Source organism: Zonotrichia leucophrys, chromosome Z, assembly GCF_028769735.1.
Source record: "Zonotrichia leucophrys gambelii isolate GWCS_2022_RI chromosome Z, RI_Zleu_2.0, whole genome shotgun sequence".
In the NCBI taxonomy this organism is placed as follows: Eukaryota; Metazoa; Chordata; class Aves; order Passeriformes; family Passerellidae; genus Zonotrichia; species Zonotrichia leucophrys.
This window is the reverse complement of record NC_088200.1, coordinates 62,268,098-62,283,776: the sequence shown is the minus strand read 5'-3', so window position 1 is coordinate 62,283,776 and position 15,679 is coordinate 62,268,098. Positions and strand designations below refer to the sequence as shown.

At 38.7% G+C, this 15,679-nt stretch overlaps 1 protein-coding gene across 16 annotated transcripts in view; it reads right to left on the bottom strand.

The window, feature by feature from the left end:
• Positions 1–887: 887 nt before the first annotated feature.
• Positions 888–15,679, bottom strand: part of ELAVL2 (ELAV like RNA binding protein 2) — a 114,072-nt gene continuing 99,280 nt past the window's right edge. For 13 of the 16 annotated variants that reach the window (XM_064736833.1, XM_064736840.1, XM_064736830.1 and 10 more), the window contains 4 exons: positions 11,317–11,470; positions 8,636–8,861; positions 4,100–4,138; positions 888–3,622 (listed from right to left, as the gene is read on the bottom strand). In XM_064736833.1, coding sequence (XP_064592903.1) covers positions 3,292–3,622; positions 4,100–4,138; positions 8,636–8,861; positions 11,317–11,470 — 750 coding nt within the window. In that variant the 3' untranslated portion in view covers positions 888–3,291. The remainder of the gene's footprint in view (positions 3,623–4,099; positions 4,139–8,635; positions 8,862–11,316; positions 11,471–15,679) is intronic. The other 3 variants (XM_064736838.1, XM_064736837.1, XM_064736839.1) reach the window with 2 other exon arrangements.

Here is a 15,679-nt window from a genome sequence, read left to right as displayed (position 1 = left end):
GTCACTACCTGCACCTAACAAAAGTTGAGGAAAAACAACCTCTGCCCCTGATTACCTCTCCAATCACCCCAGGACCTTGAAGTCTCTTTTGACAGCCTCTGGCTGACACATTGTGGCTTTATCACCATGAACATGGAGGACCAACATGAGTTATGAGTCCGATGGCTGAACCAGGCTAGGAAGTTTCCTGGTGATGGCCATAACTCACATCCCAAGGAGGCAGACTTTCCTGTTGGAAAAGGACCTTTGTCCTAATTATCCACTGATTTTCCTATCACATCCAGAACCTCACACCTACTGCACAAGGCAGCCGGGAGGGTGAAGTGGACAAGAAGGGCTTTTGTCTGTTGTGCCAAGCAAGGACTTGCCTCCTTTCACTCCTTCCTTCTGATCTACTGCCTTCAGCCTGGCAGGGGGAGGTTATGCAACACTCTTGATATGTTTCTTTCTGGTTTCTGCTCCTGTCTCAGCAAGGCCAGAGCACAGTTCAACTAGTGCATCTCCACCTTGGAGTCCCTGATACTACTTAATCTTTCTAACTCATCTCTTGGAAAATGCACTAGGGCATTCACTTAGCTACACTGCACAGCACCTGCTAAACAGACAGCAAATTAATTTTTACTGAACGCATTTAATGACACTCATTTATTATTTCAGCCTAAGTACTGAGTGGTTAATGCAAAACTAAAGTGAAAAGATTCTACACTTAATTCTAAGGTAACAGAACTGGTACAGAACTCCACTGTTTTACCTCCTTGTTGGTAACCAGGATCCTAACCTAAATTACAAGCAGCTCAAGAGCTTTGCAGAAACCTTTCACTGATATTGCTTACTCATTAAAGCAGTGGAAAATATGGTAAAAGACCAGCTTATGAGACTGTTTTCCCTTCAACTTTGTTTATTGATGTACTGAACATGAAAAAGTACAAAGAATCCAAACACAAAAGAAAACATGTACAACCTCTTAAATACCCAACAGAATATATTCTCTATTCCAACAAATGTGAATTAAGTCATACTATACAACTTCAAATAAATACCAGCCTTATATTTTACTAAGTGCTCTGATAAACACTGTAAAGTGAAGCCCAATTTACATGCCTTCTCATCAATGCCGTTAGTTGCTACAGTAGTATAGGAAAGAAGCATGTAGCTACTATTTCTCCCACATCAGAAAGTTTGTGATTTCTATACTATATACAACTTTTAATGCAGAGGATTAGCTTTAACAATCTAAATGCACCTAAGAATGAAGAAGTACTCAGGAAGCCAATTGATTTTTGAATAGCATTGAGTGGGTCAGCATGAAAACTTGCTTAATCACTTTAGCACGCGCTTCACAGTATATGTACTGTACTATACTGAAAATTTTATAACTACAATTTAAAAGAATAAGAACCAAAAACAACTGCAAAGATAGTGTACAACTATGTTATGCATAGAACATTGCTTTTTCTAAGGGGAAGCATATGAGCATCTCAGTTTATACAAAAAGCAGGACGTAACTACATAGTTGTCAGTGCATCCTGGTGAAGGCATCAAACCCTCAGCTTTTTTTTTAAAAATTTAATTATAAGCTAGATGCTAATCAGAAAATATTCTGTACTTGTTTTCCTTAAATTTCTTCAATACATGGTAAAGGCTTTTTCTATTTCCCCAAATAGTGATTTAAGCATCATACAAAGTTAAACTTCAATAGCATACAGGTATTTATGGTTTTCATATGAAAAATGTACGGAAATTTGCTCAAAACATATGTTTATACTTGTTTTTGTTACCACAAACATATTTATAAACAAAAATGTTGCATCACCATAAACAGCTGAAGCTAGACTATCTACAGACAAAAATAGCAACAGATCTGATGCACTGTAAATTCCAGTCCTCAGGACAAAAAAAAAAAAAAAAAAAAAAAAGAATAAAAGAAGCAGACCTCAAGTAACATGTTAATGCCATTTACAAAGAAAAAACTTATACAAAAACATTCAAAATTGAACATCACTTGGCATGTAACTTTTAAAAAAAACTATAATCAAAATTAGCTGAAAGGTTCATAACTTAAGTTCTTATTTACATTACACAAAGCTCAGGTGTTAGCCTTGAACATAACTTTCAAAATACCTCCTAATGCACCCAACTCAGGCCACTTTGGCTGATTTGCTACTGCACAAATCATGCTTGATGTCTTTTCTTAAGACAAAACAATTCTTCAAACAATAGCAAGTACATCACTAAACACCTTGAGCTCTATCTGAAGGGAATTCTTTAGGAAGAACAGATTTTTTTTCCCCCATATCTCAGTGTTTTAAGTTTTCTGCTTGCTCTTATATTCTTTTTTAAAATTTTCATTTGCTTCAAAATCACAAATTAAAGTGAGCCACCTATCACTTAATAACCAGGATGATCAATGACTCCACTGATGATTACAAAAAATGAAACCAACAGTGCATCCCATTGACTTTACTTCTTAATACAAAGGTCTCAAAAGTAGTTCTACATCATAAATCTTTCTAAATTTTTTCCCAACAATTGCAAATTTCCTGGTAAGTTTAAAAGCTCACTAGTTGTCATACGAAGAGATTTCTCAAAGTATTCAAGTCAAAATATTTGTTCCAGGCCCAGTAAAAAGTTTCTCCAAATTTTTTATTTTTTTTATAAAAATAGATGCTTTTTTAAACCCACATCAAAGAGGCTCTTATCTCTTTGGCAAGGTACTGCTTTACGAAAAGTTCTCCAGTATTCTTACAATAAGCTTTTATAATGTGTTCCCACTCCCCAACCCAAATGAAGATGATGAAATAAATACTGCTTATAACATTATAAATAAAATGTAAACTTCAGATACTTTTCCTGAACAATAAAGCAATATTGCATTACAATGTAAATAAAAAACAAAGTAAATCAAGAAATGACAAAAAAAAAAAAAGTATTACACAAAGCCTCGATATTTACTCATAGATTAAAGGCAGTCATGTATAAAGAAAAAAAACTTCTTCCATTAGCTGAAACATTTTAAAAGGTCCACCTTCTTCAAAGAAGGCAATAGAATACGCATTGTGACAGGTAAAAACCCTGTACCTCTTGTCAATACTCAAACACAAAAGATAGTTAAGAAGTTCTAATTCAGATAGTAGCAATAAAAAAATCTCACATATTCTTAGGATGCTAAGTAGTCATTTTATCCCCATTTCCACACTGGCATACAACAAAGGCATTTACTAATGCATAAAGCTTCCTGTAAATCGCCTTTGTTGTATAGTTTTCATGTATTAATGCACTGAGAATAACTGGTTAGGCTTTGTGCGTTTTGTTTGTTTTGAAGGAGACCTGCAGTACTCTGTCACCAAGGCGGTATCCGTTCAGGCTGGCTATTGCCATAGCTGCCTCATCGTAGTTTGTCATAGTCACAAATCCAAAACCTTTGCACTTGTTGGTGTTAAAGTCACGGATGACCTTCACATTGGTCACTGCTCCAAAAGGTCCAAACATTTGCCAGAGGATACTCTCATCAGCATCAGGGGCCAAGTTGTACACAAAAATGCACCACCCAGTTCCTGCATGTCCAGGGATATTAATTCCGGCCAAACTGGTCATTCCATCAATGGTCATTGGAGGAAACCTACTAAAGAATGGGGGAAAGCAAAACAGAATCATCATACAGCTGTTCACACAAAAACCCAGCAAAGAAATGTCAAAATAAAAGACGAGAATGATACAGAGCTTTTCACAGAATGAACATGTTGCTCAGACTAGAAAGATAAGATCAAAAATATTTTTTGCCCCCTAACTGCGCAAATACTATGTAAAAAAATTATACACAAGTAGGGAGAACAGTGCTAGGTATGTCTGAAATGATGTAACAGAAAATCAAAAGGAAAGCATGCTATAAAACCAGTGAGGATTAGCAAGTCATTTGAAACAGGAATTCCATGGAACTGCTAGAAAAGGCTTGTCTATTTCATGCAAAATGCATCAAAATGAACAATCTCAGCTGAAGTCTCAACATGCAAAAATCCAACATAAGTCTTACTGAAAAGTAAGAGTTTGCAAAATACTTCAAAATAATTTGGTTGTTATGAACCAACTCATCCTTTATTACCTCTTTACTCCATAAGCTATGTTGAGCAGATTGTCCAACCTGCAAAACATTTAGCAACATGTTCAGTCTTCAGACTTTTCACCCTTTAAGATTAAGGAAACTTAGCATATTACTGTCACATCCATTACACTGTACCAAACCTCATGCAATATTAAAGTACCACCACTGAAAGAGCCATGGCACCTTATTACATCTGATAGTGAAGACAAAACAGATATTCTTCGTGGAGATGCTTATTGGGAAATAGGTAGCAGCATCCACCATCTAAACCCGATGCTGCTACAATTCTTGTGTAGTAACGACAATCATAAGAAGTTCACCATGAAGTCCACCATGGCCACAAATTTAGCCTAAACCACATACTGCTACCACAATGCTCCAGTCAGTGACCACATCAGTCAAGTTTTCCACATTACTAACCTGGTTGAGAAGAAAACTTTTACTAAGGTTTCTGACATGTTTGCTGACACGACTATCAAGACAGATGCAGTATTTTGGACCACTAGCAACTATTGTAACGTAAACTCAAAAAAAAAGATTTTTCATGTTCCTACTCCTGGCAATTCCAGAATATTGGGAGGCAGAAGGCTGATTTGGCTGAGCAGGGCTAAGGCAGAAAAAGTAAGTGTAAGGACAGTGGAGGCAAAATCAGGTGGGTATAGAAAGAATACAGAGCTATTGCTTGCCACTGGAGGGAAAAAAATTGTGTGGCCAAAGCTCAACAGGAGTTGAAGCTTGCCAGCAATGTGGGGGACAACAAGTTTTTAAAAATGTCAATCTCAAAGAGCAGTCCAAAAATAACATGAGCCTGTTACAGAATGAAAATGGTCACCCCACAAACAGGGACACAAACAAGGCAGAGAAGTTTAATTCTTTCTTTGCCTTTATCTTTAATGTTGATGATGGGCTAAGAGGGTCCCAGTGTCTTGGGCTGTGAGAATGGTGAACAACCCTGAGCTTGTGTGGGATCTCCTGTTCCAACTGAGTGCCTACCGATTTATGGGACTGGATGAGATTCATCCAAGAACACTCAAAGAACTGGCCAATGTCTTTCAAGGATTTTTTTCATGATCTTGGGAATACGGTGTTGACTGGAAGCTGGCTAACACTACCTCCATTTTCAGTACGGGAAAAAAGGATGACCCTGGAAACTACAGGCCCATCAAGTCTCACTTCAATGCCTGGTAAAATTATGCAGATTATTATGGGAAGTACTGAAAAACACAATCACAGCCAGCGTGGCTTCAAGAGGGCAAAGTCCTGCTTGTCAAACTTAAATTTCCTTTTATGACAGGATAATTCACCCAGCTGACCAAGGGAAGTCAGCTGATGCAATCTTTTTGGATTTCAGTAAAGCCTTTGATACTGCCTCTCCCAGGATCCTTCTGGCCAAAATGTGCAGCACACAGCTGGATAAATGTATCACGGGATGGGTGAGCAACTGGCTCAGGGCTCAGGCACAAAGGTTTACAGTGAATGGGGCGACACCTGACTGGTAACTGACACTACTGGAATTCCACAGGGATTCATTTTAGGCTCAGTGCTCTTTAGCATTTTCATAAATGACTCAGATGCAGGACTTAAAGAACATATACTAAGTAAATTTGCCAATTACACTAAGTTGGGAGGACCTGTTGACTCCCTGTAAGGCAGAGGGACTCTGCAGAGACACCTTGACAGATGAGAGGGTTGGGGAATCACCAACTAACTACATGACATTAAAAAGACCAAGTGTCAGACTCTGCACCTGAGATGGGGCAAGCCAAGATGTACAGAGAGACTGGGGAGTGAGACACTGAAAATCATGGCAAAGGACCTGGGCCTTCAGGTCAACAGAAAGCTGAACATAAGTCAGCAGTGCCCTGGAACCCAAGGAGGGCCCCCATGTCCTGGAAGGCATCAGGCACAGCATCACAGCCAGGCAAGGGAGGGGATTGTCCTGCTCTGCTCCGGGGCAGCCTCACCTCCAGTGCTGAGGGCAGGTCTGGGTGCCACAACATAAGAAAGATATAAAGCCATTAGAGTGTTCAAAGGAGGGTCAAGAAAATGATGAAGGGTCTGAAGGGGAAACTGTACGAGGAACAGCTGAGGTCACCAGGCTTGTTCAGCCTGGGGAGCCTGAAAGGTGGCTGGCCTCCACACACACATTTCCCTGTGAGGGGAAGGGGAGGAGCAGGTGCCGATCTCTTCTCTGTGGTGATAGTGACAAGACCTGAGGGAATGCCCTGAATTTGTGTCAAGGGAGTTTAGGTTGGATATTAGGAAAATGTTCTTCACCCAGTGGGTGGCTGGACACTGAAACAGGATTCCTAGGAAAGTGGTGATGTCACCAAGCCTGATAGGATTCAGGAATTGTATGGACAATGCCCTCAGGCAATGGTGTGACTCTTGGTCCTGTGCAGGGCCAGGAGCTGAACTCAATGACCCTTGTGGGTGCCTTCCAATCCAGGATATCCTATGACACTAGGATTTTACCAGATGAAGTGTTTTTATAATATACACACATACATATATATTATTTTCAAGATTTCTCCATGTGGTTCTTGCCTCACCTGCCCCCAATTACAGAATGCCACCACAACTCTAAACCCCTTCAAATAACCTAGCCAATATCTGAAATACGCACTGCATACCACTCCTATTGCTCTTATTCCTGCTTCTTTCAAGAAATGTTCACCCTGAAGAAGCTCTTATTACTTTCTGAAAAATCCCAAATACATGAAGAAATCTTATGATAGATCAAGACTCAATAAAATACGAGCTTAGGTAAAAAACATACACTTGATTTAGTTTTCCAGAGAGCACTGACTCTGCAGTGAGCTGGGTTTGCAGAATACACTGACAAGAAACTACTGAACTCCTAAAAGAGCAGAAAAAGGAGATTAAAAAATACCTGACTACTAGCAGTAGACAGTGTGGATGACTGAGGTCTACTGTCACTGACATGAGTGGTGGAGAGCAAGGTGAAGAGTTCTAGAAACACCACCACTTATAGCTCCTTCTTACAAGGGCTGTCAGATGAGGACTTCATACAGTAATGGTATCACTTGTATGATTTTTCAGTTACCTCAAAGACTTGAAAATACTCTGGAAATATTCTCAGAGACTGTCACTGGAAAATTTTTAAAGATGCTCTAAGTTATACATCTTACAGAAACTGAGGAACAGTTATATAGATCTTCTTTTGAAAGTCTAGCCCAAGTTTTCACTTAAGAAGAAAAAAAAGGAAGCATTGTATTGATCCTGTAACTTTTATTATTAAAGTTGAAGAAGTTTTCAGGCCTCCGTCAACTATTAACAGAGATGGGGCAACTGCATCAGGTCATTGCCAGAGCATGTTATTGCCAGAATAAGCTTGTGACACAAACCCTGTGATCTTATTTCACACAATGCACTTGACTCCATCCTGCAATTTCTGCCCCCAGACTTTCCTACAGAATAATGGCAAGTCTACTTCTACGCAATATTCAGAACACTGTTGTAAGCTATCCCTTTTATTACCTATAAATAGGAAATAGTAAGAAGAACCACAAAAAAGTAAATAAAATTTGTTATCCCCTCTCCTACAGCAAACACCTACTCCTCACACCTGTGAGATGCAGCAGATAACACCAAAAAGCTGCATAGAAGAAAAAATTTAAAAATTTTAAGAGAAGTGCAGGCCATGAACTCTTGAATATTTAGTATAAGCAAGCCTAGCCAATGCAGTGCATTTGAAATTTGGTATATTCTCTTTGAAGCAAGCTGTCAATTGGGTTTTTTTTCTTGAAAAAAAAGATAAAGATACTCTCTTTGAGTGTATTACTATTTAACACAGCCCAGTCACACTGTTCAGGGGCAGAGAGAGTGAAGAAAAGATCACAAAAAATATCCAAGGTACTCATGGATGTAGATAGTACAGTGTTTATTTCACTTTGTTCTCACCATCAGTTCTTTTCAATACACTAAATAGCACAGGGAACTATATAGCAATAGTTTCAACATGATGGGAATGTAAGCTCCCAAAAAGCACATGAAAAAAATATGTCAACAATCTTCATTATGAGAAGTTGTAACAAGAAAAGACAAAGTATGGCATGGAGAACACAGAAACCTCAGCAGGAAAAAAACTGAAAGCCAGAATGCAGAGGAAAAACGTAGGGTTAGATGAAGAGGAAGGTGGCTGTAGCATGCCATAGGGCTAAGATAAAAACACTGTATCTCCTAGGTCAGTATTAACTGAATCAACTTGCACATTAATCAAGAATAACCTAGGAAATGAAAAGTAATCTTTGAAAAAAAAATTTAAGTGACTGAGTACAAAAGAGATGTCGCCTTGGTTTAACTAAGTATGCCTACTAGACACCAAAATGCTATCAACAGGATGGCATGCATTTTGGTTTTAGCTGTACTGTGGCAGCATAGCTGAAGTTCAACATTCACGTGTTTCCTACCCACACAGAAGTCAGACAAGCAGGAATGCACAAGAGTGGAGCAATCAAACAGGCCTTTGGGAACATGCAAGTTTCAGCACACTTGTGCACATTATTTACTTACCTAAAACGTTGAGCCTGCTGAGCTAGAGGGGCGGGATACCTTCTGTTTGGAGAATGGTACAGCTGGGAAAGAATGGCCTGATTGGTTTTTTGGCTTGGATTGTTAGCAAACTTTACAGTGATGGGCTCTGTGGCACCTGGAGGTTTCTGGCCATTCAAGCCCTTGATAGCTTCTTCTGCTTCAATTCGCTTGTCAAACCGGATAAACCCCACGCCCCGTGACACCCCTGCACAAGGTGAAAAAAGCACACAGTAATGAATTCACAGACTCCAGAATACTGGCTATTAACTTCCATTTGTGTGGCCAATTGCTATGTTGATGGTCGAATGCTGTGAACACATGATAACTTTGAGCTTAACAGAACTGATTTCTAGCATAAAGTAAGAATTTCCTACTGTAATTTTGATTTAAATTTTTAATTTAACTGATGTAAGACATTTGTGTAAAGAGCTTGTGAGTTTCAGGGAAAACAGTGGAAACAAATTTAGTGAGCCAAAGTAGAATTCAGAAACAAAGCAATTTTGTTGGATGGAGATGAACCCAAACCAGCTGCACTGTAACCTCTGGTCAGCTCATGCTATTCTACAGTACCTAAAGTGACAAAAATTCTGCAAATAGCTTAGTTCTCTGCTCTCCACCAGTAAAAAGATAGCTTTTTCTCTCCTGCAGTATCCCCTGAAGCTCTCTTTAGAGCAAATATGCTCAGAGGATGATGATGTGCACATACTATATTGCAATAATAGGAATTATGGCCATCTCTGAGTAAAATACCTGGTTTCAGTCAATCACCATACATCACTAGGTGATACTTTTGAAGGAAACTTTTCTTGATATACAAAAGTCAAAGGGAACATGCAAAGGAATTCAAAAGTGTTTATGGAAGGTCTTAGGAACATCATGCATCAAAAATTCCAAGTGTCTTAGACATAAACATATTGAGCTACATTGGATACTTGAACCAATTAACATTAAAGCTACTAACTGCCAACATCAGTTAGATCAATGTTTTGTTGTAATATTTCAAGTGCCATTTAGAGCCCTTTTACATTTTGGTTCATGAATAACCAGATGAGTTAAACATTTGTCCTCAACTGAGAAAGACGTTAATGACAAGAAATGTATTCTCTTCATAAACAATGATTTAAGCCATCAAAAGTGACAATGAACAGGCATAAGAAAGCTTTTAAGAGGCAAATGTCACAGCTTCAACTCTGCATTTTTTATCTGTCAGTTTGTGTCACAACCTTATTATTCATACCATTCTGAGCCTACTTCTTCCAAATTACTAAAAAGAAGGAGGCAAGAAAGCTTAAGCCTTAACAACAATCTATATGCCAGAAAGGATGCTGCCAATAGCATGATTTATGAATATGAATAGAATTATAACACATATTAGAAGTTCAATTATATTTACTTACTGGTCCATTTGTTAAATGCCACCTATTTCTATGTATGAATATACAGGCACCTATTGTGAACACCTATTTATTGCACACAGACTAGGAATCTGTCCCACAAATCTGCTATATCTACAAGTCAGTATTTGGCCTTTAGCTTTCTTTTCCAGGCCTCTCTACACCCTCAACAACTCAACCTATTAAAATACTCTCTAAGTAGTATGTGTCAACATTGAGATTTCTTTTAACTTAGTGGAAGTCAAAGGAGTACACACAAGTTCCTCTAAAGGTCAGCCAAGACTCAAATAACGGCAAGTGCAAACTTTTCAAAATAAGACAATTAAAAACCTTACAACCTTCTACAGCTGAAAGCTGTTTGCCACCCAAGAGGATACGCAGCTTTGAAAAAGTACAACTATTAAAAAAAAATAAAACCCAGCTTATTCAAGGAATAATTATGTTCATCTGTCGCACCCCTTAATGCTCTGGAAGGGGGAGAGCTTGGAGAGTTCTCCAAACTTGCTTCTTTGTATGTCATTCAATGCTCCTACTATCATGTACTCAGCTTTTCATTCAATTGCTTATTTCTGGCAGAAACCTCACAGCAGGTGATTCAGAAAACTGTAAAGATGCTCAAGATCAGCCATCTGAGACAGCAGAAAACCACAGACATTACTATCCTGAGTCTGAAGAGTAACCACAAAGTGCCACTGACAACCATTACTTGATTGACACACATACTGTAATTATGCCAATAACCTGCTACATCTTCCACTTTATGGCACGGGTAATCACAGAACTTACCTGTTCCTGAAGAAGTCAAAGTTTGTGTGTGTGCCCAAATTTAATGAGTTAGCCTTGAAAATAGCCTTAATAGCAACTGCCAGTCTGGGGCTTCTGTAATCCCAGCCTCAGAGAACCCGCTGTGCATTTCTGCATACAATTTTCTTTTTAGGAAAAAAAAGCTTAATAGCATTTTGTAAGGCACTGGAAAGCTATTTTCATACAGCAGCTTGGAAAGGAAGATTATGGAAGCTGTAAATTTATTACAAGTCATCAAACAAGCTTCAGACCTGCACCTTCAGGGTGGAAATGACTCAAGCTGGCTCAGTACACTCAGTACACATTTTTGTCCATGCACGTTTATGAACAATTACAGGTGAAAAAAGCATTTTCTGGCCTATGTACACCTTTTATACATTATAGAGACAAGACTATTGTACTGAAAGGTGAAATATTTCAAACTCTGAGTCCATGAAAGGCCATGCAAAACTGCCTACTTACCAGTGACTTGGTCAACCAGAATACGAGAAGTAATAATACGTCCATATTGGGAAAAGAGCTGTTCCAGTTCTTTCTGGGTCATTGTTTTTGGAAGTCCACTAACATACAAATTTGCATCTCTGATAGAAGCTGAACTTGGGCGTGCATAAGAAACCTCAGAAAAAAAAAAAAAAAACATAAAAAAATCCTGGAAAACAAACACTTTAAAAACAGCTAAAATAGGACAGTGTTATCTGTTCTGAGACATAAAACCATCTACAACAGCAGACAGAACAGTTACTTTGCAAAGCCAGTTCAGTGGGGTTTTTTTTTTTGGTTTTGGGAGGTTTTTTCTGGGAGCAAGCTTCCAAAACATGGAAGGAATGCAACTTAGACTACATAGGAGCAGCTGACTACATGAATTCATATATAAAAAGTACTTCCAAATAAATGAGAAAAAGCTAGGTACATATTCCAGCAGGTCTTGGTGGAGAAAGCATATGACTAAAGCGACAAATTTAAGACGTTCCATGCCCCATGTTCCATGAAGTTTCATTAAAAAGCAGTAAAACATACCAGGAATTAAGATTTCCATGTGATATGTAGGCCAAAGGCACAGAAAGACAGTCTGAAGCACTTAGAGGTTTGCAAGTATTTTTAAAGTGCTGTGTCTTTTGTACATGTCGAGCTTGCTACCAAATGACTCATAATCATTTATGAGATCAACTCTGCTAGATCACTTTCACAGGCCTGAGAATGAATGGCAGAAGGAGGACTCCAACCTGTATTTTGCCTGCTCAGCACCTTCTCAATTTCTGCAACAGAGGCCTTAAAAACAAATGCCATTTATAGGAAATTCTTGGATCCTTTTGGACAGAAGTTTTTTACCTGCTGCCTTGACATGTCAGTCAAAATATTTTAAGGTGATTAAGTAGATTCTTTGACCTTTAGACACATGCTACAAAACAGCACTTCCACTACTTCCTAATGAAGTTTGTACAAGTGGGGTTACTACAAGAATGATTAGGACAGAACATCTGTGTTTCTCCAACAGGAGAAGTTCTCCAACACTTCATCTAGGCTTTTCACCTATGTCAAACATAAAAGTAAAAAGGATCCTCAAGAAGTAGTCAGATTATTCTCCTTTCCTTCCCTCACCCTTCCTGTACTGTTAGTCAATACTGGGCAACTGGAACTTGATTCTGTCATTCCTTTTGACTAATTCTTTGACATTTATTTTCAAATCCTTCCTGTCTCATTTCTGCACAGACCAGCAGACTCTGACTGCTATGGAAGCAAAACAGAAGACAGCACGCTGGAGATGAAATAAGCAGCACCCTGAGCACTGCTGCGATCCTTCAAGTTCCACCCAGAGGCTTTGTGCAAGGTATCTTTGTGCTGGTTGAGGAGGACTGACCTCAAAAACTTGCAGCTATCCAGCATGGAACCTTGCAAGTCACACTGCCTTGTTCTTTCCACATGAGAGCCACACAAAAGCTAAAGACCTATGATCAAAGTTACAGGAAAACAGAGTAAAGTGTGCCAGCATTCAGCCAATGAAGCAACAAAGACAGTGACAGCTACCCTTTTGGAATGAACAAACTTGTTCTACTTGCCCATTTAGCCCTGAGCTTCTTTAAGAAATAAACTTCCATGCCTCCCTTGGCAGGATTTTAAGGAGACTCAAGGCCAAGGAATGGAGACAGACTGCCTGGGGAACAGGACTAGTCCTAGTAAAATAATGAATTACCAAACCCATACAGACACTGTCTTTCAAGGGGAAACTCACACTGCCGGACACATGCTGCCACATATAAAAATATAAATTTACAAAGAGTCTATCAGAAAAGAAGAAACCTGCACAAAATATTTGCTAATTTACTGCAAGTTAATCTTATGCTACAGAACTGGTACCTGTCAAGATACAAAGCAGCTTTTGCAAAACTCTTTCATTTTCCTCTGGTAAGACAGTATGAGCTCTTGCATTATGACAGCTGGTCCAGTATAACCCATGCCCTCTCTGGTTAAAACAGTTCAAACTGTTTAACATAGCAGTCAAAGCCTACACTGAGTGCAGGTAAATGGAAGCAATACTCTAACCAGTATACCCTACTCCTACATATCCAGCTTCACTGTTATTACCTTCAAGTGACTACTCCAACACACTGAATTTGGGCACACTAGTCACAGCAATAACAAAGATTAAACCAAAATCTGTGGTTCACCACCAATATCTGTACACTATATTTAATCATCTTGCTAAGCCCCAGAAGTACTGGTCAGGCAAAAAATCTGAAAGAAACATGTAACTTCAGAAATACAATGCAATTTAAGTCAGCAGGACTAGTGAAAACCAAGGACGCTACAAAATATTACTGGTATAAAATTCCTATTAAAAGAACCTTGCCTAGAGTATAGCCCACTTCATTTTTGACATCAAAGTCCAATCATTTCACTTGTGATACACACTTAAAGCACAGACTCTCCAGACTAATTTCCCTACCTATATCCTGTCAGTTTGCTCATTCAGTAATTGCTTGCTGATAGCTCTGTATTTAGTCTCTTTAAACAACTTTTATATGGACCGAATTAAAAACTGTGCCAAGATTTTCATTCCACATCTAATTCAATAGGTGAACATTTCAATTACATAATGTCAAAACCACTGAACACAAGGCAAGTTAAGAAACAGCCTGAAAGCCTCCAGTTTTAAATATTGAATGATGACACACACTTTACAATATCGAACAGCACTACTCTGGAGATAGCAATTTAAAAACAGTTTTACAGAAATTTTCCACTGCAGTTAATAGGAAAGACACTTGTTTCTAGAACTGCAAATATTACACCACTAAATCTAAGTATTTTCACTGCTTTAATACTTAATTTCCTAACAACAGGATAAGCTGATTCACAATTTTCAAGTGAAAATTGTGAAAGCAGGTTAAACAAAGTAGTTCTAAAAAAATTATATAGAGGTATAGCCCCTACAAGTGAGTGCTTCAGTTTTCTTATAATCTGCTACTACCTATAGACACCTCAGTACCATGCTTCAAGCTCTTTTATCTTATTATTAGTAGAGTAGTAGTATTATTAGTACAAACTATTTGTATTCTCTCAAAAACTAATGAATTTAATATGATTTTTCCTAAACACCTCTACTTAATGTAGTCTTCTAAATCTTTAAATCTGAAATCTCTAAATGCTAAAATCAGTATTTCAGTAAATATTCACATTCACTAGCTCAAGTGCAATCTTTCTGCTTAAAACACAACTTGTCCTTAAGATAGTGTCCAGTTCTTTTAGAATACATGTTTCCGTGGGGAAAAAACCTCCAACAAAAAACTACCATCCAGTATGTCCATATGAAAATGAGTTAAAAACCTACCTCCAAAGCAGACAGATTTATATTGAGAAAGGGGGTACATTAGGAACAGCTATGCCTCCTCAGCAAGCACAGTAAAAACAAGGACATACTGCTCTTTCTTTCAGCAATGTTCTCAGAGGCCATTGTGCCAGGCAAGTGTTCTCAACTTGCACTTAAATTTGTATGCAATACCACGATTCAAGAACTCTTCTTAATTAGATTTCTAGTAAGAAGATGTGGCAGCATACCACAAAGATGAGGTCTCAGCTCTCACTAGCCAGTGACAGGTTGTTGCCCGAAACAGGAGAGTACATTGCTGTATATTCATCAAGTTCACCTCCTCTCTCCCCTCAAATAAGGATTGTTCCACTCCAAACAAAATTCCAAGGCCACTTTTCCCAATACACAAGACTACGTTACTGAACATGCTGAGTTCATGGTGGAAGCCTGCAGTCACACACTTCTGTGGACAGCACAAACTGGAAACCCAGACTGCCCTTGTAAAGGCAACTTACATCCGCCTCTGTGGAACTAAAAGACCTCAACACAGCTCATTTACAAGCGTAGATTAAGCTGATAAACACAACTATATCTCATAAAGGTCCTGATTTTACAGCCTGCTGTACAATAAGGAATGCATTGAAAAAAAAGACACTGGAGCAACAGTCTTTTAGCATTATCATCCGAGTTTCCCTGTTTTAGTTCACCCCTCAAAGTGTTCCAGCTCTGACAGCTACAACCCATGCCAGAGTCACAGGCCTGAGGTGGGTCATGGGATCCACATCTGTTGCCACTTAGATGAGGCCATGAATGGACCAACCTGACAAATTTAGACTAAAGACCAGTCTTTATATATTTGAGGGAACTAGCATGAGAAGTCTTCCTCAGGATATATAACCAATTAAGGACAGGACACTGCTCAAAGAGGAAGCCCTCATGAAATACTGCTGTATGCAGCACAGAGGAAGACCAGAAAACAGGCTTTCAGAAGATTCGGTCTAAAGTGACTTACACCCA